This window comes from Rhipicephalus sanguineus, chromosome 7, assembly GCF_013339695.2.
Source record: "Rhipicephalus sanguineus isolate Rsan-2018 chromosome 7, BIME_Rsan_1.4, whole genome shotgun sequence".
In the NCBI taxonomy this organism is placed as follows: domain Eukaryota; kingdom Metazoa; phylum Arthropoda; class Arachnida; order Ixodida; family Ixodidae; genus Rhipicephalus; species Rhipicephalus sanguineus.
Window position 1 is genome coordinate 76207424 of NC_051182.1, and position 24571 is coordinate 76231994.

At 44.1% G+C, this 24571-nt stretch overlaps 1 protein-coding gene across 1 annotated transcript in view; it reads left to right on the forward strand.

Annotated features, from left to right (window-relative positions):
• LOC119399532 (BCL2/adenovirus E1B 19 kDa protein-interacting protein 3) overlaps window positions 1–24332 on the forward strand; it is a 96531-nt gene extending 72199 nt beyond the window's left edge. The window contains exons 2-6 of the mRNA XM_037666341.2: window positions 2342–2489; window positions 6309–6363; window positions 8654–8721; window positions 11805–11957; window positions 18530–24332. Coding sequence (XP_037522269.1) covers window positions 2342–2489; window positions 6309–6363; window positions 8654–8721; window positions 11805–11957; window positions 18530–18572 — 467 coding nt within the window. The 3' untranslated portion in view covers window positions 18573–24332. The remainder of the gene's footprint in view (window positions 1–2341; window positions 2490–6308; window positions 6364–8653; window positions 8722–11804; window positions 11958–18529) is intronic.
• The last annotated feature ends 239 nt before the right edge of the window (window positions 24333–24571 follow it).

Genomic DNA, 24571 nt, shown 5'->3' on the forward strand with positions numbered 1-24571 from the left:
ACATCCCGTTCCTTTTGTCTCGTCAGTTTGTCTAAGGCGACGGAGGCCTTGCTAGAAGGAGAGTGAAAGAAGGAAGAGCAAAGGCTTTCTTCAGGAACAAACAGGACGCCTCAGAGAGTGGACGGCACGCAGCTGTCCTTTTGACAGGTCGATTGCTCCGAGTGCCATTTGCGCTCCACTTGTTTCTCTGCTGTTTACTTTTCTCGTTGGCTCTCTTTGGTGACTTGGGTGGGAACAGCTGGGTCTTTGTGTTTTGTTCGGCGTAGCTGGCTTTTGCCAGCATCCTGTTTTTCGTTTTGCTCTCTCACGCTAGGTGACAGGGTCATGGTCCTTTGCTGGCTTGCCATTCTTTTGTGTCTTTTGGTTTGATGTCAACGATGTGTCCAGCGACACTTTGCCAATGACGTGTCCAGTGACATGTCAGGTGTTGTTTGTGGCCTCTTCAGTTTCTGAAGGTGTTGTTTTCTGGCATTTCCACAAAAAGACTATGAGAAAGGTAAAAATAAGTTATCAGATTTTACATACGAGAATCACAGTCTGATTGTGAGGCTGCTGGCCATAGATTCGGATTCAGATTAATTTTGACTGCCTACGATTTTTTTTAACCGTACTTGGCTTGTGTATTAACCCTTTGCGGTCTGAAGCTTTCCCCCACCTTTCGTCTATTCCGATCCTAAACTAAAGAAATCAAAGCTCAAGGAGAAGAAATTTACTTACTACTTATAGACTTAGAGTTTTCTCATTGCATAATGCAATGAGAAAAAGGGGACCATGAGGCGATGCGAAGCAGCGTTTCGGCATGTAGAGCCCGCGTTTTTGAGGGGAAGTGGAGAGGAGGTGTGTGGAGAGGGTTTGCGCATGCGCAGTAAGGGTGGTCACGCCGCACACCACCACCACCACCAGATTGAACTCCGCTATAAGATGCTTCACATCTAAAATATGCGCAAGACTCAACCACGAAAGAACTTGTCGACCAGTATCCGACCATGGACCACTGCGGCCGTGTTGCGTTGTTGGGAGGGGCCCAACAACAGATTGCAAAGGGTTAAGAAGAGAGGGTTAATGCTTTTCTTTGGTATTTCTTTTGTGATCTCTTGATAATTTTCCTTAATAGTAATTACATATGTGACTCATTCTGTACTTTCATACTGTGATATGTGTGAACTAGATGCATCTTGTTTTTGGTAGTGTTGAATTGCATCCTTGTTTTGCCCTGAAAGTAAGGGTAAGGGTCAAACGTGATGCATTCAATGAGAGAGAATGAGCAGCTCTTCCACGCTTTTATTGGACAGTTGAATAGTTTTGACACATTTCTAAAATGTAACCAAGAGGTTTGACCGTGTCGAACTGTTTGATACAAAGCTATTTGTAGTTGTGCGTGAACCAACATTCGTGAAAGCAAGCCACCATATGTTAATAATGTGAAAGTCTGGTACTAAATTAACTTTGGTGTTGCATCAACATATCGAAAAAAAAATGTTTAAAAAATTTTGGGAAGATATGTGGTCTTTTTTCTCTAATGTTGTCACAGTATCCATGGGTACATGGATTGCTGTACCCAGCATAGAAAATAAAGAGTTTACATTAATGCGGCTGTAGCATAATAATCCGAAGGGAACCAATACAGTGGGTTCCTCAGACACTAATCTTTATAATGAAGTGTCCACCTAGGACATGGTTAGATTCACCACCCCTTTCAATTTGTGCATGTTCCAGTAGGGGACTGTTTATATAATGATTCTTCATTTTATGTACTGTTACTTATTTATATTCACAATATCTTAAAGGCCCATTGAAAGATTCTGAGTAAGGAGGTTAACATTTTGAACAAAGCAGAAAAAAAATATTGTCATTAAGTACAAAGGTAATGAATCAACAGAGTACAGCGAATCAATGAAACAGAGTACAGCGGAACGCTATAACACAATTTTTAGCACAGGAGTGAATTCAGGTAATGGTGAAACGCTTTCACAGTTTGACATGTTATCAGGAAGATTTTTCTAATGTGTAATGATGCAACTTAGGCTGTGCTGATGTGTTAAATGTCTTTGTTTGACCATGTACGCAAAGCACCATATTTTAAAGGTGTTGTGATGCACATATCCGGCTGTATGAATCAGCGGAGGGCAAGATCTATTGATATGACCGTACCTGTAAAAACAGACATAAAAGAGCAATCACGCAGCAAGACTCCAATGACCAAAGTGAAAACTCTCGTTTCATTTGATTAATATGCTTGATAGAACGGTCTTGCTTGCGTGAAAGATTTCTACGTCGACAAGATTTCTTGTTCTTCGTCCCGTCTCACCTTTGTGTTCTTGTTTTTTTTTTTTTCCTGCAGAGTCATGGGTGGAGCTGTACTATGGTGCCTCGTCGTCGGCGTCTGAGCGTGCCACACCCCCTCTGACGGGCAACATGCACATCCTCGAGAAGCTGCTGCTGGAGGCCCAGAGAGACTCCAACGTGTCCTCCGCACGCGGCAGCGGCAGGTGAACCACATTCTCATTTCTTGTCAAGAAAATTGTGTCGTGTTGACGCACTTTTACAGCGGACCTGCACATAACTAGGCCATTCGTAACTCTGCGAACGCTTACCTACTCAACAATTACCTACCCAACAGAGAATTGTCATCATCATGCACTGCCTTTTGACTTCGTAACTTTAAAAAAAAGCAATCGGGACAACCTAGAATGAGCTCAAACAGCAGCTGCCGACCTTGGTAAATTGGTTAATGTGACTGTGACCGTGAGGGTAATAGGAAATATGCACATATCTTAAATCCGTGAACAGTGTGTGAGAAATGAGCCATGAATTATAAAAATACAAAAACAGTAAAAAAAAGGCACATAGGAAAGTTACGCGAAATTCAGGAATGCAAATTCTTTGTCACTGATTACAACCCACATGAAAATGGCATGTGAATTCCCAGCTGGAAATCGGGTTTCCAGCCTGGTTTTCAGCTGGAAACGGCTCTTCAGGCTGGAAATTGTATTTCCAGCTGGTAATGAAGACCATTCCAGGCTGGAAATCGTATTTCCAGCATGGATATGGAAATAATTTCCGACTGGAAAGCCATTTCCAGCTTGAAGTTTCCAGTTCCAGTTGGGAAGTTATATTTCCAGCTGGAAATTTTTCCATCTTCAGTTGAGAAATATTTTGCTCAGCATGAAATTTTCCTGTTTGAGCGAGGAAGTGGTATAGTTGACAAAAGGAATTCCAGCTGCCCAAAGATTGATCTGCATACAAGCGATAGCAGATTAAGTGTATAATGCAGACCGTGCATTTAGACAGGACTTAGAACAGTGGTTCTCAAATGGGGGTCCGCGAGATCATTTTTCGGGGTCTGCAAAAGCCAAGCTTGCAAAAAAAAAAAAAAGAAAAAAGTTCTTTGAATCCCACAACTTGCTCTCTCCGACGCCGCGGCCATGAAAAACGCCGCACCGGCCGCACCTGGCCGCACTGCCGCGATGTTTGTTGGCATCTCAGTAGCTCTATTCTCGTATCATTTCTATGACGTTAATGCTAAATAATAACCTACTCTGTATTGTAAATATGGCATACAAAAAATGTATTCCTTTTTTTAAGGTTAATACCATCAAAGACAGCGGTCCAATACACCGCATAAATTATTATGTCGCCGCAGTCAGCCACAGTTTCGAACAGCACATGGCGACCAGTCGTGGTGACATCTGTACAGTGTGTGTGCTCGGTGTTCGATAGTCTAGGGTGTTTCCTTGATGAATATCTGTGTGACAGTTGCATGGAATAGTTATTTTTGGTCAGGTTTATCTCTGGAAAGTGTTACGAGTGATGGCCAGCATGTTCGAGCGGTTTTTATTGCTGTACTGCGTGCGATGTCTTGGATACACCAGCGCCGATCAAGGGACAGCGATTTTCTCAGCTCTGAGTGTTCCATTTTGAGGTAAGTTGCACTTATATATTTCAAGTATAAGTGAACGTTTGTCCCGAATGTTTGTGGGCTTCGTTATCATGGTGTCGCGTTACCTGGCTGTGTGTAATGTTTATATATGCGCGAAGTACGCTACAGGCCGCTTTGTGTAAGCAGCTTTTGTCTCCAATAGCCCTGTGCCGTGAAATGCTTGCGCCTACTGGTGCGCATGCGTCTATGCAACAAACGCGAGTAATTACATGTGTTCGAGTGAACTCATTAGACGGCTATTCGGAGTAGTTTAAGGTCGATATAAATAATCGTTACTTAGCACCGCAGTGCTCATCAGATCTTGCTCACCTTTGCTTTGCACTGCATTGACTTTGTATTGTGGTACTGCTTTTGAAAGCTGTATTGATGCTGTTCATGTGATTTGGTAAAACTATACTTTTGGTAGAATTGCGTTTTATGGATCATTGTGGATTTGATGTTCGCTCACTATGTATAAATATTTTTTTTCAGGTGGTGTACGAGGATATGAGCAAACTCATTCTTCATCTCGAGATATGTTCCAACACTTGCTACAAGCGTTCAGATAAATGCTGTTAAAATAAATGCCGTTAAATTTCACCACCATGTTCTTTGACTGTGTGCAGTTCACTGGACGAACAGGTCCTGTAGGAACCATGCTAAAGCGCATGCGATAGCCGCGAGGTCAAATCTGGAAATTCTTTCATTTCCAGCTGGTAATGAAGGATTCCAACTGGAAATTTTGCCATTTCCTGCTGGAAATATTTGCTGGGAATATTTCCATTCCCAGCAGGAAATATTTCCATTCCCAGCTGGGTTATGGAACCTGGAAATTTGTCCAGGCTGGAAATTTTTCCGTTTCCAGCTGGGAAAATTTCCAGCCTGGAAAGATTTCCAGGTTTCATAACCCAGCTGGGAATGGGAATCATTTTCACCTGGGAATTGAAGGTTCACTTTTACATCTATCTGCGCAGTTTTTTTTTTATCTGGAACACCTCAGTTATTTCCTGTGTTAGTTTATGATTATCAGAAAACAAAACGGCAGTTTCACAGAACTTCTTATAAGCATAACACTTAAGTGGCAACAATGGCAGTGAGCAAAGGTTGATAGTCAAATAGTCTAGCTGAAGCAGAGATTAAGACCAGCATAGTCATACATTCTCGTGTAGTTGATGGTGCTCGTGGTCGTTGCAGAGAGCATCAGGGGTGATTTTCCAGATGCCGTTAAAGCATAGAAGTTGCATGATTCACAAGAGGAAGGCTTGCCTTCTTATATGGATGTTTGCGGCATCGCCAGTAACTGAAACTTCTTCTACAGCTCCTTATTCGTACACATCTTAAATGTTTGAGGTGAGGTCTTATGCAGTGAGGTCTTACGCTTCCATTATGTCATGCAGTGTTTTGCTGTGCTTAAACACGCAGGAAATGCGCACTATAGTGAAACCTCGCAGGCACTGCAGTATCGCACTATGAGCTCATTATAATGTCACTTGAGCATGTATGCCTTCAGCATAATGCTCTTCATATGTCATGACTGTAACATAATGTATAACAATGTACAGTGGCGCCATATTTAAACGTGACATCAGAACTTCTAAAGTAGCGACTGGTACGCGCAAGTGCTCAAGATAGCCATGCTTTGTTACTATGAGTATGGCCACTGAAGGTAACGTTAGCCCTGACGTAAATGTTGGAGTCGAAATTGAGCCGATACGACATGAACTCAACGGTGGAAGCTGAAGTATGCGCTTAATGACATATTTTAGCCGCGAAAGAGCACATACACAGAGCCGCCCGTCCTGTCGTGTGTTTCTTTGCTCTGTGTATGTGCTCTTTCACGGCTAAAATATGTCATTAAGCTAGTACGAACTAGGCCAACAAACAGTAAAGTGTGCGCATTACCTAGCCCTAAATGGCTGCGTTTTAATCTGTGAGCACCGTACATATATGACCACATGTTCTTTACAGTAACCTTTTTTGTCACGAGCGAAGGCAGTGCAAAATGTCTCTGGCTCACAAATCGTTAGCACTGCGGGCATTTAGGTTGGTTGGTACATATTGTCAAACAGAATTTTGAACTGTATATGATTGAAAAAGTGTTTTGACTCGTGCATATTTCCTTTGTTCAGTGCTTTGCACTGTTCAGACCGTTCCTATAGTCTGCTATGTATGGAATGGAGAAATAAGAAGACTTTGGAAGTTGTTACCAGAGTCATTCCGAACTACAAAACCGACTGCACTGAAGCATTGCTGTGATTTAACTTTTGTCAATCTCTCGTGTAGAACTTCTCGTGTAGAGGTTTGTTGGCAGTGTCGTGCTGAAGAGGCAACTTCTGAAACTTTTACAGCGTGTGCTGCAGCGTTTCATTTGACGTCTTCTTGCCCGCAGTCCCAAGAGCCCGCACAGTCCGGCAAATGAAACCGTCCCCTTCATCATAAACAGGGTACGTGTGAGCTTTGCTTATCCTCACCTTGCATATTGTTTGCTCGTGTCGAAGTCGAGTGGACACGCCATCTCCCTACGTATAACATGAGCACACTTCTGATAAAGGCAGATAACATTTAGTACAGGGAGGGCTGGTGCTTGTAACCCGTTCTCTTGTTTGGCGCCAGGCCAGGTACAAGGACGGGACAAAATAAGATGCACTCATTTCTTGTTTTCGTTTTCGTTTGCCATGCTGTTTTCAAAAAAAGCGTTCTTGCATCTCAGCTGGTTTGCAAGACAAAGGAATGATAGATTGCAGAAGCATGGTACCGTATTTACTCGATTCTACCGCGCCCTCGATTGTAACGCGCACCCGTTTTCCGCGACCAAAAAAAAAATAATACATCGATTGTAATGTGCACCCATTTTTCGTGAGAGAAAAGAACAAAAAAGTCTGTAGGAGTCAAACTTCGCACATTCAGAAGAACAAGTATTTGGGTTTTAAAGAACTACAGTTTCAAAAAAGTAAAACACAAAGTCAAAAGGCGGGCATTGCCGCTAGAACTGTCACCACGACGGCGGTGATAAGAGTCACGTAATGGATCAGTCCTCGTCGCTGTCGGACAACTCCTTGTCGCTGTCAACGCTTTTCGATTTCGGGAAACCGGCCCTGCTTTGGTCCACTGAAACCTTTTCGTGAAGCTTTGCTTTAAAAAATCTTTTGCTTCTGTTTGCGCCAGTCTCGCACGCACGTTTCGGGAACTCCGAATGATCGCGATGCGGCCCGATTTCCGTCCGTCTCTGCACATATAATAACTATTCTTTTAAATGCTGCATCGTGGTGCACCCGTCGAGTATTCGGAGTCGGCACTTCCATGCTGTCGATGCGAACGCAGAAAGGGATGACAATCTCCTCAGCACACGTACGAACGTAAACAATAATGGCAGAAATGACCCAGGCGCGTAGGAGGCGGCCATTTTGAAATGCCGATGGCAATACGATAACCGAGTTTTTCTTTTTTTTTTTTTCCGGTACTCGATTCTAACGCGCATGCGATTTTTGGACTCGTTTTACCGGAAAAAAGGTGCGTGTTAGATTCGAGTAAATACGGTAAGCTGGGCCAGTTGGTAATGGCTCATTGCAGAACGGGGACTGTTTGCCGTGTTGCATGATGAAAGGAATGATACTACAGATAGACACTGCCCAAGTCAGCTGTGCTCTCAGAAACTTGGAGACAAAAAATTAATTTTGTGCCTCGCATCTACATCTAGGGCACGTAATTTTATAATGTCTTGGTGTTGAGAGTGGTATTCTGCAAAAGAAAGTGTGTATGAATTTTAACGAACAGCAAGGGAACAAAGCAGCAAAGAAGCAAAGCATGCATAGTGTGAAAGTCAGACCTACTCGCCATTGTAGCTTGGCACGTAAGGTGCCGCGCTGCTAAGCTCGAGGGTCTGTATTTGATTGCCGACCACAGTGGCTGCATTTTGATGGGGGCAGAATGCAAAGAACACCTGTGTACTTAAGATCTAATTGCATGTTAAAGAACCCCAGGTAGTCACAATGATCCTGGGTCCCCTACTGCGGCGTGCCCCATAATCGTACTGTGGTTTCGACACGTTTTAACGTGTCGAAACCGCAATACCTCGGAATCATTATTATTATTACAAAACTGAGACCTTTCTTTACATGCCTAGTGGGAATGACCACTATTTCTTTGTGCTATGGGTCAAGCAAGCTTGCTCCTTGTGCTGCTGGTGCTCGTCGTCATGTAAGCTTTCATGCTGTGAGCTCTGTTTGTGTCTTTGGGCATGCAACACCAGGCTCAATCACATGGTTAGTAACTGAATGCTAGCATCAATTTACTCTGTTGACATCAATTACTCCGTGCCTACAAACTTCAAGTTTGATTCTGCATCACACCCATAGATCGGCAAAAAAACTGGAACTCACTCAGAGTCACTGAAGAAATATATCTTGCGCTTTGGGCTCACTCAGATTCAGACTCACCAAAATTTTCCTCAGCAGGACTCGCTCGTCTTCAGACTCACCGAAATATTACTCACCCGGGGCTCACTCATACTGAGACTCATGGTTCGGTCCGAGTCCGAGTGAGTTGACTCATGAGTGAGTTTGCCGACCTAGGATCACATCTTTTGCTTCAGCTTGTTATAAGGATAAAAAAATCAATTTAAAAATCAAATTTGTGAATCTTAATTTACCACAAACTCTCACTTGAAACTCTCTCCACTTTAGGGCATTCAAAGAGGCAATGAAAAATGCCTGAAGTTTTTCTCTTGCTACGTAGGAGGAGAAGCAGATTGCAACCGATTGGATCTGGGACTGGAGCAGCCGCCCTGACCAGCAGCCTCCCAAGTGAGTCTCTTTCTCATTTCGTGCTTCACACATTTGGAAGAAGACTTTGAAAAATATCACGTGAGAGTGCTTAAGAAAAACACAAAAGTAAAGGCTCGTGAGAAGTGGGCCTTCTTCATGCGACAGCCATAGCAGTGACTTTCGGCTGTCAAGCATATGGAGGCTATGAGGGAGCATTGAATGTGAAGCAGTTGGCAAGGGCTGATTGCAATAAGAGTGTCACCAAAGGCCACTACAAACCAACTGGTGCCGTGAAAGGTACGGTGCCCGAGAAGAGCTTATTTTTCAAGAGTCGGCATGCAGGTAGCCTTAAAAAAAGGTGGGGAGGCATTGGAGGTCAGACGACATTGTCCCATCCTTCCTTTCCATTTGGAGCGCAGCGACCATTGTGATGACAGCCTGCAGTGGTGAACTGGATGTGTGACGAGCATGAAAGCAGCGGGTGATGCTTGTTCAGAGAACGTTGATGAACGACGTTTACACGGAGAAGTGTGGACCCCTTGTCTCACAGTGATACCTAACCTAACCAAACCTGTAACCTAACAGTGGTCCTAGTTACTCTCTACTTAGCAGTACACAACAGCATCCACGAAGTGGGGCTTTGAAAAACTATGAAAGAAGATATATTGTGATCGAAGTGTCCTTGATGCCCTAATGCACACACAATATGTTGTTAGACAGCACGTGTGTTTGGACAAGTGGGTAGGTGCTTGGCAAATAACTCCTGTGATATGGTGATGTCACCATGGTGTCTCTTCCATCATCATTAGAGAAACCGAAATTACAGTTGCTGGATAGTTTCATTGTACTTCTTCCGATTTGTGATGTGAGAAAGGGTTAGCAAGTCTTATACAGCTGAACCGTGGTGTCTCAAATCTGAATGGGATCACGAAATAGTTGGATATATCAGCGATTTGATGTTAGAGATATGGGTCCCATGTAATGTGGCTTTCTGCACAATTATTAATTAATTGTAGATTACATAATCAAGTAAATCCTTCATTATGGTGCGTGAACAGCACACTCGCTGAGTGATCCATACATATTTTGAGACACACCGTGCAAATTTTCACCTGCATAGCATGTGCTTTGCTAATGCCTTGTTGAGACCACATCTACCAAAACAGTGTAGTTTCATCAGCAGAATATGTCAGCGATGTGAGAAGTGATTATGGGTAAGTCAGGAAAAGTTTACTCACAGCGGCAAAGCTTTTGATGCATCGAAAGTTGCGGTGAACATTTCGATATATGTGCACTAAAGTGCAATTTGTTTGCGTGGGATTTTCCAGAGAATGCTACAACTGTTTGACGCAGAAAATAACTCGACATATCTGAGTTTGTCTAACAAGCAGTTTACTGAAGTTTGCAGTCATGCAGACAAGATGCCTGAAAGGGTGGGCTGCATGGATGTTCATTCCAACAGATTTCTTACAAGAAAAAAAAATATTAAACAGCATGTTGAAAAATAATGGTACAGGAAACGGCATCACTCACTGCCAGCTTTTCCAACAAAGTAGTCGTTGTTGCAAAAGTCACACAGAAAGTGCACGGCAGACTTCCGTGCACTCTCAGTGCCCTTTCTGTCAGTTCCTTTGTTAACAGTGAGTTTTAGTGCTGTGTAACAACGTTGCATACTTAAGAATGCCACATTTCGTCACGCTTCATGTGCACTATTGTGAAAGGATGCATTCTTGCACTGGCAATGCCGTTATTGATGCAATGTATGTAGTAGCTAGTGCACCTTGCTAATATCAGTGCCTGTCATTTTTATAATTGGCAATCATGAGCTCCACTGCTACGACTCCATCATACCGTTGCTACGTACTGCCTGTGCAGCCAGTTTTTAACACGAAAATGTTTTATGCCGGGGTCCTCCAAGTACATCCGTCACGGATATGACGTTGATAAAATGGAAGCCAACGGGCGAGAAAGAAAAAAACCAGGAAAAAGATCCCCGGCTTGGAATCGAACCCACGATCTTGCGGCCTGCGACGGCAAGCGCCCGACGCCCTGCCGACTAAGCTAACTCGGCAGCTGGCGGACACGGCGCGAACGCGCCTTATATCTTTCACACATTCTCTCTCGCACGGTGCTCTCTGTTGGCGGTGTGGGTAGGCGGGGCGGAGCCGCCGTCTGTGAGAGGTGAAAAGAAGTAATGCTTCACGATCGACACTTACTCCGAGATTGCGCGCGATATCGGAGGTCATGGTTACAGCGTCTCGATACCAGCGAGGTACACTGGCCGCGCTGGCGTCGCCGAGGCACCCTTGACGCAGTTACGTTGGTTACGTTCTTTCTTTGCCTTTCGCTTCGTGTTAGCGTGTGTCAGCTCATCAGAGTAGTGCAGCTTCCACATGCACCAACGGGATTTCTCCGCCACCGACTGCTTCGATTGCGGGAGCACCGACTAACAAAACTGCTGCAATACGTGTTGCAGAAAGGACGCGATTTCGACGGGCGAATGTCGTGCCTTGGTGGAGCGAGACTAGCGCCTGCGAGACAGAGCACAGCAGGACGCACGCGTTTGCGGCTCAGGCTACGAACCTCTACCTCCCGTGTTGCTGAAGCGTAGTGTGTGGCAGTGTATGCATGAGCGCAGGCATCGGTCACCCATTGCTAGAAAGCGCACACCGTGCCGTTTCTCTCCTTAATTGACGACGCTTTGAAGAAGTGCATACCGGGTACCAGTGTTGATTATAAGCTTGTTGATATCATCCTTACGCGGGATTCACTATTTGCTGTGTCCAAATATATGTTCACAACGTCAGCTACCACAACGGTTTAATCATTATCATGGGCGTTAGTCGTCGCGATAGAGACATGCTCGTCAACATGGGTGCATCCACGTCAAAACGGTGCTGTAGCTGCCAAACACGAATAGACATTGTACAAGCTCTCATATATCACTACACAATAAGCACTACTTCTGTGAAGACGTGTTTCACTTTCGTGTTATACCGATTCCTATGACGGAGGGATCAGCCATGTTTTTTTTTACATTAGGCCTGTACTGTTTCAGGGGCTGGAGTTTCAGGCTATGCTGTAATGTGTTTGCTTACGTTCGGATGCGCTCTTTCACGCAGGGATTGGAACTTCCGTCACCCGGTGAGTGTGGGTGGCACCCGGAAACGTCCCGTGCTGAGTCTGCGTGGCTCTCGCATCATCCGCCTGGCCGACATCTTTCCCCTACTGCTGCTCAGCAACATACTCTCCATACTACTGGGCGCTGGCATCGGGTATGGACGTCAAATCAAATTAAATCAAATGAAATGCGATTCTCTATAGATCAAGTAATACTGACTGTCATTCTGAGCTGGAAGCCACAATACACAGCAGCTTGACAGCATGCCAAAAGACCTCGCATGGCAATAGCAGTATGACATGTATGAACATCAATATAAGCATTTCAAAGTAAATTCTCAGAAAACATTGGCTTATATAATAAGAATGGTACATTAAAAGCGGATAGCGAACTATGCAGACTATAACAGGTACAATAGAAAAAAAAGTGCTCGCATAGTAATTTCACAATTTAGAACAAAGAACCTGACCCACCAACATCATACTCTAGATACTTAACCATCCACTTACTCTGCAGTGCATAGCAAAAACACGGGTATAAAAAAGGTGAATAGCATACACAGAAAACGAACAAAAAAGTGTAGCTCAACAAAGTTTAACCCACACTGGCTTTGAGCTGTACGTTCATAATAAAAAAGATTTTTTTTTAGTATAAGTGGGCAATTTTATGTGAGTGACTGATATACATAACAGAAAGTGTGAAAATGTTGAATTGCCCATCTATTGCTGCTACTCCATCTTTTCTTGCATGCACTTGTATTAATTTATCCAACTTTTTTATTTTACCAAGCGAAGTGCAAATGAGCCAGCAGAATGCAAGCAAAGTTCAAATGAGTTTCTTATTCGATAATGCCTTTAAGCATTGCGCTGGCATATGGTGTGACAATTATGTAATCTGGCCATGTGGAAAAAAGGACATCGAAACAGTTGTAAAAGAACTGTCCGCATCACATTCTGTCATTGTCTCTGTTGCCGACTGTGATCACCAGTTCATGGCAGATGTTGCAGAAAAATTGTTTTTTCTCTCACGTTTTTCCATTCTGTATGCCGTATCCTGTCGTCCTGGCACTAATGGTTTCATCATATATATTAACAAAGCCCATGTGCAGGTGTTGCAACCAAAGGATTGCGATGACTCGCTTCTCTTCGTCACCTATGCTTATAATGCTGCAAAATATGAGAAACTTCTCGTTATCTGCATTACATATGCGTGTCTACCGCTAAATTGCATTGATATGGTAATCCCTTTCTTTAGCTCTTGCAGCACATACAGTGAAAGTGCTGCGCAACAAACTCCAATTTATAATGAAATTTTCAATATAATTAAATATTTCGTCATCATCATCAGCCTGACTGCGCCCACTGCAGGGCAAAGGCCTCTCCTGTGTTCCGCCAATCAACCCGTCCTGTGCTTGCTGTGGCCACGTTATAACCCACAAACTACTTAATCTCATCTGCCCACCTAACCTTGTCTCCCCCCTCGTGTGCTTGCCTTCTCTTGGAATCCAGTCTTAATGACCAGCGGTTATCTTGCCTACGCGCTACATGCCCTGCCCATGTCCATTTCTTCATTTCGACTAAGATGTCCTTAACACCTGTTTGTTCCCTGACCCACTCTGCTCTCTTCCTCTGCCTCAAGGTTACACTTGTCATTTTTCTTTCTATGGCTTGCTGTGTCGTCCTCAATTTAAGTAGAACCCTCTTCGTAAGCCTCCATGTATATCTTAACCTGAATATAAAAGCATGTTTATATGGAAATTAAATAAAATGAAGTTGTATGCTGCGGCAAAGGAAGACAGAGGCAATAAATCAGAACTACTACTGGCACCAGTGGTCATATGATTTATATATATATGCTATTATTTGCTAATGAACTCTTCAAATCATGCTGTGTACAACACAAAGTAGCTACCGAAGCAGCCTCTCTACCGATACTGAAATATTTTTTGGCAGCAGTAGCTAGCCTTGGCTTCCAAGATGCGATGTTAATCAAAGGTACTAGGAACAAGAATATTGGCACTCTATGAAGACAACTGGCAAAGATTCATGTTTCCTGCAAGGCGTCTGGATTATAATCATTATCAACAACAACAGCCTATTCGGTGTCTATGGCAGGTTCAGGGCCTCTACCGGTGGTTTCCAATTTACCCTACCTTGTGTGAGCCACTTTTTTTTTACCCTACCTTGCGTGAGCCATTTTATGCCTGCAAAATTCTTTTTTCATCACCCCGCCCAACTCTCAGGCAATCTCGGCGGTGTTTGCCATGCTGTGGTATACATTCCGTCTCTCTCACTGATTGTCAGTTGTCTGTTCTACGCATTACGTGACCCATCCAGGTCCAGTGTCTTTTATTGGTGGGAACAAGGATACCAGCGAAATATCATTTAGAAGCTGCTTTTTCCAATAAACCTTTCTGTTGTCAGTAAGCACTCGTCCTGTTTTCTGGCACTGTCCTCGTTCATTTGCACTGTCCGTTAAAATGAGCAGTTACCAACTCGGCCATTTTGCCATCCTATTGAAGGATATCAGCTATACCTCTCATTGTTCTCTGATCTGCTTTGCTCTTTTCTTATCTCTTCATGTTATGCCTGTCATATTTTGTTCCATCGCCCGTTGCGTGGTTCTTCACTTTTCCTCAAGCTTCTTTGTTAGCTGGCAAGTTTCCACCCTGCACGTTAGTGTGCTTGCAAAATGAAGTGGTTGTGCATTTTCTGCTCGAAGGACAGCGGTAAATTGCCTGTCTTGTGTTGAGAATGTCTGCCGTATTGCACACCAGCCCATACTTATTGTTCAGTGAATTTCCTTTACACGAGAAGGATCTCCTATTAGTAAGCGACCTAAATATGCATAGTCTTGTACAGATTCTAGGGTATTTTTTCATTCCCTAGAATCTGTACGAAAAAGAAAGATATTTTTGTCGTACTATTTACACGAATCTTCTTACACTGCCCTGTTATTCTGAAATTTTTGCGACCCCTATCATGTGAAGAAGACTTTCCCGGCGAGTATATTTCACGTAAAAGGTTGAATTTGAATAATACGAGTTCAAAACATAACAAAATAAATCCCCAATTTTACTCATTTCAGTATATCGTGGTTCATCTTTATTTGGTTGCCATAATGTTCCTTGCCAAATAAGCCCACAGTGTTGCTCATCTCATTCCTGTGGCATGGCAATGTTGATAGGAGTGCTATAACAGTCCATATCATTCAGCCTATTCACCGCTTGTTAGAATACGTGCAGACACTACCTCACGAATCACTGGTAAGCTTTTTTTCGCCTCTTGTTTAATTCAACCTTGTTACAAGCTGCCACCAGCGTCGCCGGCGCGAAGTCGGCGACGGGAATGACAGCAGGTTAGTTCGTTCCGTACGTAAGCAGAGACAGTGAAGAGATCAGAGACGTGGGAACAAAACAAAACAACTTTACTCTAGTGATATTGCAGCACAAGGAACGGTAGCAGAACACTTATTAGAACTAACAAAATACATCAACACTTAATACATATGATTAACAAAATACATATGAAATCAATAAATCAGCTTACAAGAGAGAAGGATTACGAACTACACAAGAACTAACAAACACTAAAACTATTGATGCGAAAGTTCGAAGATATAAACAGGTGAGCGCATACGTGTGATGACCGGCAGCGTTGAGTCCACGACGATCGGAAGCGAGAAGTCGAAGAGAGTTCTGGCACGACTGCGATGTCGGTGGTGTTGCAACGCTGGTGTTTCCGGGAGGCTAGTGCTTGAAGGCGATCTCGGGCAGGTTGAGCTAACCCGAGAGGAAGCTCCGATGTCTACGATGCGGACGTTAATTTCTCGTCACAACTAAACGTTTAGGTGGCCAGCCGATACAGAGCCACACTAAAACCTTCCAGAAGGGATACTTGTTGATCTGCTTCTACACCATGTTGGTAAGCGACTAGACTGCTTAGCAGGGCCAAATCCTGCGCTTAAATCATCCTCGTGTCCCCTCATCCTTTTCCTGGGGGAACAAGGGACCTCTACCTGGGTCCATTCATGCGCGTTTCATTGTCCGAAACTCCGCCCTAAAAATACACTGACCACACCCCCTTTTAATTAGGAGAGGGTCCTCCACTGAGCGAGGGTGACAATCTGTTGGGGTGCTGCCATACGGCTTGTCCACCAGAAGTTTTTTCCCGTGGGAACGGTCAGTTTGCTTGGCTCTCAGCCGGAGCGTCTTGAAGTCAAAAGCTTGTTCGGAGTACCTCGCGGCCTTTGCAAGATCCTGCCGCCGCCGCCGTAGGTACAAAGGATCAATCGTCCGCGGCGACGTTCGAAGAAGGACACCCCATTCAGCACTTCCCGGCTCTTTTCAAGAGTACGCGGTTCCCGCAAGGTCAGCGGGGAAGAGCGGCGCCCGTTAATTCACCGTGACGCCGGGACGCAAAAATCGCAGTCCGTGACAAACCTGCAGGATAATGTGACCAACGTAGTTGGTCTCGTCAGGGTCTAAATAATGGAAGTTGACTGTACTATATGTATCTGCCACGTGGTTCAGCCCAATACTAGGCGTCGGTCCGCTGCGGTGTGGTATAGCAGTTACGGTGCTTGTCTGATGACCCGAAGGTCACGGGTTCGATCTCGGCTACGACTGTCGCATTTCAATAGATGCGAAATGCTATAGAGGCCCATGTACTGCGCGATGTCAGTGCATTTTAAAGAACACGAGATGGTTAAAATTTCCGGAGCCCTCCAGTGCGGCATCCCTCATGATCATAGCGTGGTTTTGGTACATTAAAGGGATGCTGAAGTTGTTTTACAATTCAGTAAAACTTTGTTGTTAACAAGGACCAACATTATTGTCGACGATGGCGTAATTTTTTTCGCTGTTGTGGCAGCAGGAGCTTTAAAATACGCGAAAGAAAAGTTCGTCTTGCTCCGCCCACGCGAACGCGCCGAAAGTGTGGGCGTGACCGGAACTACGTCATCGTCTGTAGTTTTGGCCACGGTGGTAGAATAACAGGTTGCCCGACGCGCCGCTCCGCCAATGCGCCGCGTGTGTCACGGAGGTGCTCGAGTTGCCGCCGTTTCCCGCAAGGTGGCAGCAGGTATACTCTGGGCCGATATCTCCGCTCCGGCGCATTTGAAAGCATGTGGCCAGTGTGCGTCGCGAGCATTTAAACTGCAATTAACATCTTTAACTTTTGAGAAAGAAATCCGCGGTGTATTTATTACACCAGAGAGGCCTAGAGCAACAGTGAAGAGTTGCCGTCGCTTAGAACGGATACGCCACTAATGAAAGCATGCAACGCAACCAGCGTTGCAGCCGCGTCTCTTCCTTTCTGCTTGGTCATCTTCGATAAATGCGGAGGCGTCCGTGGGTGCAAGCGTCCGAAGAGCAAGAGCGTCCCTATGTGATGCAACCAGCGTCGCCAAGTCGCAATCAGCCTTCGAGTCATGATCACGGCCAGATCACTGTGGTCGTGATTAGGTGATCCCACGGCTTGAGATCCGCTCTGATGCGTCGCGTTTGTTGCGCTCTGTCAAACCAACGTGCGCGACCGCGTCGGTGTTTCCGCTCACTTTGTAAGCTGGAACCACGCCTGAAACCACGGTGGCTCGATCTGTGTCGCTGATGCGGCGGCCACCATGGGACGAAAATGCTTTGCTCCAAATTGCAAATCTGGCTACAAAACGTGCAAAGAAAAGCTGTGTCTTTCCTCCGCGCCGAAAGACGAAAAGCGACTGCAGTTGTGGAGAAATGCAATTCCATGGAAAGACCGCCAGCTACAGTCCTCCGACATACATACGATAACGTGAAAACCAAATGCTTTTTTTTTACTCTGTACACTCGCCGGTAGGAATTTTCACGCTTTCGAAAAAAAAAATACACGCACGTCTCTTGCAATCGGCACCCTGTGACAGTCATATCGGGACTACCCGCGTCGATTAAAAATTTTAGGCTTCATAAAGCCTGGCGCTCCTACTTTTGCGATCGAAGCTGGCAGACAGCCACTACAAGCTAGTAAAAGCACAAACAACTGTTTAAAGCCACAAAATTAGCAAGAGAAACCGATTTTACAGCACAGCGAGAGCTTGCGTTGCGCGTCTTTCGGCCCCAAAACTCGTCGCGTACCTAGCGGCGGCCGCGAGCAACTCGAGCTGTACGGCGACGCGCTCGCGGCGCCGTACAGCGCGAGTGGTGGATGTGGTGGCTGTGGACAATATTACTTTTGAGGTGTACAATAGGTTTTGGTGCCATGATCATCCAATTGGGTGTACAGCAATGGTTTGGTTTCACGAATCTGGCGTTCAGTGTCATGGCACTCTCGGAAACACCCTAGGTTACGTTTCTGAGCCATGGCATTGGAATGGGCGTGAAAGCTCAGCTCATACAGACTACCACGGGGCGTTGGACCTGTATTTGTTTAGGATTTCTGTGTGCCTTAGGGGCGTCGTGATTTCTGGAAGAGAGTGGTGTGGTTTCCATTATAAATATGTGTCTGAACAATAAAAATTCAGTTGGAAGTTAGTGCTTGTATGTGTGGCATTCTTTTCGTCTCCTTTTTCAGAAGTTTATTGCGCCAAATAAGAAATCATGAATGGCCAACTAGCCCAAACATGCACATTGCTAATTTATTTTCAATACATGTAAACGTATTCAACAACTCGGTTATGTTGAGATTCAACTGCATATGATCACAAACCGAAGAGTAATCTTTTTTTTTTTTCATTACTTTTGTCACTTTGCAGGGTGTGCATTGGCCGGCGTATGAGGGTGGCCAACGTTGAATGATCTCGCCGTCATGGTGTCTCCGACGACATGGGCGCAGAAGTTGCGACCTGGTTTGAAGGCTCTGCGCTCGTCGTCGATCAACGCTGCTTCTCTTTTCCTCGATCGCCCAGCACCTGAACAGTTGTCGACTTCCTGTGGAACAGCTCGCCAAAAGCGTTTGCCCCCCCCAAGAAAACGGAACACTCCTCCTTTTCACACTCAATACGCCTTCGGAACGACCTGGACTGCTGAGGAAGCAGCCTAATGTAACTTCCCGTGTCTTAACGTAGTGCGATAATCACTCCTTTATATTTAGCGCAATTAGTTTTTACAGTCGTGTACACCCTTTTTGGAAAACAGAAAAGAGAAAAAAAAAAGAAAGAAAGATGGTTGTGCTTTTGAGATGCATGAATTCAGTCACCTGCCGCGTGTCCGTGCAAAATGTGTGCTCAGGCGCCGCTCTTCATTTAATTCCAACCATGTAAAAATGAAAAAGCCTAACGATCAGTGTAAAGGAATGCTTAACTTCCATGGCGTAATTACCGCACATGTGCTGAACATCTTTAGCAAGTAGGCAGGGCTATGGGAATAGCGTCACGTTTAATGGGATTGATTGTGGTAAGCACTTCCATGTCATCTCATATGCGTGCCACGTGCTTGGACCGGATTGAGCTTGACATTCTGGTGCTCTTGAGGCAACTTGCAGCTTGCCTCGGTGATGTGCACTGTGGAGAGAAAACACATCACATGCCTCCGAGTTGTCGATGGTAAGAAGTCATGGGCGGTACTTGTATGCGCATATTTTGCAATGCGATTTGGCCTTGCGCTTCCTCGTCCCATACTCTTTGTCTTTCAGGCTGTTCTTCAGCATGGATTTTGAAAGCTCTTCCACTGTTAAGGGGAAAAAAAAGCTTCGGAGCCCCATAGTTCATATCAAACTATTTTGGTGCAAAACATGAAAATGACTTTACAGGCCTTGGGAAATGTACATAGACTACTCCTGCAAATTTCTAGAATTATTTCTCTGATGAAGTGGCTTGTCAATCACCAGAATGCCATTCTTTAAGCTTGTAGCTGCACAGTAGAGCCTTTTATGTCTGGAAATGTGAACAATTTCATGACAAGTTTTGCATAAAATTTTTCATACCTTAATATTGAACAAACTGTGCATGTTACTTGGTTTTCTGCTGTTTAGAACGTTTTGATATAGCACTTTGTCCAGTGAAGGTTCATTACCCTTGTGTAATTTGTCGTGAAAAAAATCTGCTAGAAGTAATTTTGCATCCAGTGATTACAGTTCAGTGCAGTTCAGATGTACAGTGATAATTGCAGCACACGAAATTTCTATTATTATAAGTCATCGTACTAGGTACACTGACGTAGAATTTAAGCGCATCTTTTAGGATCACTTACATCTTTGGTACGTTTTCGAACCTCGCAGTCCTGCGCTATCTATCGAGTCCAAAGAAGCCCTGGAAGAAATATAAAAAAAAAAAGCTTGATTATAGCCCTTGGCAGTTGTACTTCAAAGTACAGAAGCATTTAATGCACAGTCCGCAACACAGCATTGCATTGCAAATTATTCATTTTCTTACAAAGCATATTTGGTTTGTGCAGACTTATGCAGTGACACAGGTATTGCCGGCATTGTGTCCATCGTATTTAGCGAACATTTAGCAGTGTGGTTTGATCTTTCTTCGACAGAGCTTTTTGCAAAGAAAGAATTTGAATCTATGCCGTTTGTTGATGTAGTTGAGATAGAAACCAATTACATATGCGGCCTCAGAAACAGAATTTTACGCAGATACAAAACAAAAATCTGTAGCATTGGCACGATTCGTCTATTATGAGCAATACACTGCACGCTATCATTGTAAGTGCATTGTGCTGCACATTCGATTGCACTGGTACTCCACTAGCAACATTCATTTCGGTTAAGGCTTTGCATTCACTCAATTCATCATCTGTACTTGTACTCGGTTAAATCGGTACTCTTGCCATTTCATGCTTTCGTCGATGCACGCGACTGTGTTAGCTATTTTTTCATACGTACCGTAGCTTTTGGTCTGTAGTCCGCACCCACCGTATATAGCCCACAGCAGACAAATATCTGCACAGATATCTTCTTTGGGTAGTTTCGATGGAAAACAATTTTCTGTCTTTTTCTTCTCGGACAATCGCATATTTCTTTATGCTTCGTTTGTATATCTTTACATGTTCACAAGCAAATTCGTGTGGTGAAAAGTATCAGCTTCTACTATATAGCGTGTGGTATTCGCTTGTTTGTTGGGAGCTGTAGTGAAAATATTGCTTATGGGCGGCAAACTTATTTCATTGCTCTATTTTGATCTGGTTAAAATATTGCTATGACAGCAGGGCCCAGTTATTAATTTTCAAATGGGCCCATGAGGCAGGGCAATTTCGATACCAGCGTCATGAGTCTTTGGCTCTGACAACTGGCCTTTGAAATTCTTCAGTGTAGTCTGCACCACGTAATATATTACGTGGTGCGACCTTTGGCTTTGAAACGCGTGTAGCCTGTGGATTACACATCGGGAAATGCGGTAGTTCCTGTATGTCTGCAGTGCCTGCCTTGCTTCGGCCTTGCTTCGTTCCTCAACAGCTTTTATTGTTACTTGCGATTTAAATGTGTATTCCTACATGGAAGTCCGTGTACCAGTGTGTATTTTGAGAAATTTCGCTGGATGTTCCCTACACTGGTGTTCGTGGTTGTGGATTGCCTTCAGTGGTGTGTAAGCTTTCAGGTTACGTGTAAATATCCCTAAGCATGCAAACTTCGATGTTTTTAACCGATGACGTCCATTACTAGGAGCATACAACATTCAGTAAAAAGTTAGTGGATTTACCTTCGATCGTGAAACCTTTTCATCTATACTTAACCAGCAAATGGAATGCTGCAGCTAATCAACAAACAGCTTCTCCAAACTCTGCACTTAATTTATTCCACTGTTAAAATTTCCAGATTTTACCGGTTGCTTACTTATCTGTTCTGGACTGCACTGCTCTAGCTTTTTAGCTGTTTTAAGTTTGCTGCATGTCATCTAAAAAAAGGATCTTTTATTCAGTCTGTGCGCGTTAAAGATGACACTTCAAAAGCCCTTTCGCTGCAGAAGTGGTTGTTAGCCCATTAGCTCCATGTCATGATTCGTGCAGTGTTGAACTTCCATTTAGGGCACAGCGTAATTTGTGAGATACACATCCAGCCTGCCTCCAAGAACATCGCTTGAATGTTGTCGGTCTTTTTCTGTGGGATACACTTCACACATTAATGCCATACGAAGCACGGCTGCAACCTTGCACGATGACTATCCAGTGCAACTCGAATCTAACGAAATTACCGTAGATGTTGTCTTCGTTTGGTACTTAATGTGCTGCACATTGTTATACGCTGGGAAAGTTTTGTAGCACTGGCCTCACCTTGCTTTCTTTCCAACGCGAGAGCTTCACTGCTGCTAGGCAGTGCAAACAAGCGACGCTGTCAGGCATTCTTAATGCACGCCTATGGAAAGCGCATTTTGCTCTTGTACGCTTTGTATACTCCCCCACCCGTTAAAGACCTCTTGTGCCATATGTCTCGTTACATACTCAGATTGCCTGTGCTACTTCTTGAAAAAAAAATGGCAGAAAAGTGTATATAGTCTTCAGTCATAGCACTGTGTACTCTTTGTCAAGTGTGTCATCAGCTGTGTCCACAGCCGGGATTTTATTACCGTAGCAAAATGTACGGCAGTGTTGGCCGCGTTGTCCTAGCCTTCTACCACAAAAGCTTGCAGTTTTGCTTACTACTTGCGCTGTTATCATGTCAGGCATAAAACTTTGTTCTTTGCCTACTTTAGCTTCACCAGACCTGCTTATAATGGTGTTATTTCAATGTGGAAGCATCTACATTTTATCCGATATTTGTTCAAGCATGCGTGCATACACTGGCAATTTTTAAAATTTTTCTAGCTTTGATTTGATATATCCGTAAATTCTTGATATCTGTATTTGTTATATTCAGATTTCACCCTGCTTGCTGGAAAATATGGTTCAACCAGAATTACCTGTGTTGCCATTTGTGGTTATAAGTTATAGTGTTTTTCGTCCTTAGAGGGGTAGAAAAAGCATATCCTTCGGCCAGCCTGTGTTTATTCTGTAACACATTAATATATAGCATGTAATGTTAGAGGCCTGTAGCACATTGGTTCTTCAGTACTGAACTTTCTTTGAACTTGAAGAAGTTCACAACACATTGCTGGGTGCTGGCCGAATGGCTTGATGTGCATTAACTAGGCTGGGAACACTTGCGTAGGCCTGCCTGAACCGTGGCAGGGTGTGTGTTGTTACGCATGTTTGCACTGGTCTTTCCTATCTGGTGATAAATATTTACACTCCATATCGAACAGAAAAACAAAAGGAGAGACTTATTTTGCTGCAATTTTCACTCCTATTAGCCATCCGGTAGTAATGTAGGGAATCTGAGCTTGCAGTCTTCTCGGGCGCCGTACACGAGCCAAATTTGTCGAATTTACAGAGGATTTTGGAGCACTATACCTAGGGTGTGCACACGTTTCATAGCCTCTTAGTCTTTCTCTTTTCATAGTGAGGAGCTTTACTTCAGCTCGCATGTTTGGTACAGTTTTGTAACAGAAGCTTGTTGGCGAAAAAGACTCCTTTCTGTACTCTCAGTCGACCAGCAGGCTTGCGGGATAAGATGAAAAGTGAAACGCGAGATTTCATAACCATTTTGTAAATTTTTTTGAAGTCTTGAAACCCCTGTAGCTGTGTAATATTCTTCGATGATGTGGGCACCGAGAAGAGCCAGGTGCCCATGTTTCTTTGGTGATGTGAAAAGGGAACAATGTACGAGGGGGGTTGGCTCGGGATTTTCTTTGATGTTTTCTTAGCATTTTCTTGGACATATGTTGGGGATGTTGTGTCTGAAGAGTGTAGCGAGTTTTTCTCTTTGTGACCCGCGTTGGTTTAGTGTGTGCGCAGTCGTAGCGCTCTGATTGGCTTGCGCTAATCAAAGCCGAGTGGCTCTCGCCGCGCTACCAGCTCAGGGCAGCTTTTCAACTTTGTAATGATGCACAAAAGCAGCGAATTTCATGATGTCAAAGAAGTGGTGATGTGCTTCAATGTGAATAGTTTAGGAGTGTCACGAGTAACCGGCTGTCGCACACTCGAACGAGTCGAGCTAGAAGTGTCGACTGCGGCATCGTTGTACGAGAGAGAACGGTGCACTGATACGGCATGCTTTTTGACGAAAGTATTGGAAATAATTAATGGTGACTGCAACTAAATGAGGCATTCCTCGCAAGCAGCTTGGCCAAAATTTTCAATTATTTGCTGTTGGGTGCCATCCGATCTTCAGCTTGTCGATTCGACTGTGCAACAGTTGCTGTAACCTATGTGGTGTGTACATAACTATCAAGAAGCAATGCGTTTTGGTTTTTGGCTTTGGGTGCACTCGGTTTTTATCGTTTACGTCTCGCGGGCTGCAGTTGGCAGAGTTTGCAGTTTTTGTATATTGCATTTTGTCTTTGGTACGTACGATATGTGCACTGGTATGTGTTAATATTTTTTTCTTCTCGACAGTGCTCCAATGCCCAACGCATGGCCCGCCTTTTTCGTTTGTGTAGAGAAGGCGCATTCGATGTAACTCGCAGAGGGCGGTTTTTGTTTTTCTCTTCGTGCTCTCAAGAAGGAGAGGATGTGTGTGACGAAATGGCGCAGCCCTTTGCATGTGTTGATTTAAATAAACAAATGAACGTTTACCCACTTGTGCGTCCTAGTGATAAAAACTGTGCAGACATCCAAGCAGTTTTGTCGCGCATGGTGTTGTAGAATGGACAAATAGAACTACAGTGGCAGCACTGAATAAATTGCCACAAAAATGTTGCCCGAGCTCTTCAAGTTTGGGTGTTCCTTGAATATTTTTATACAAAGTTTCAGTGATGAACGATGCCATCAAGTGAATGGAGTATTTGAGGAAATGTTTAGTAGGCTTCCATTTCTGT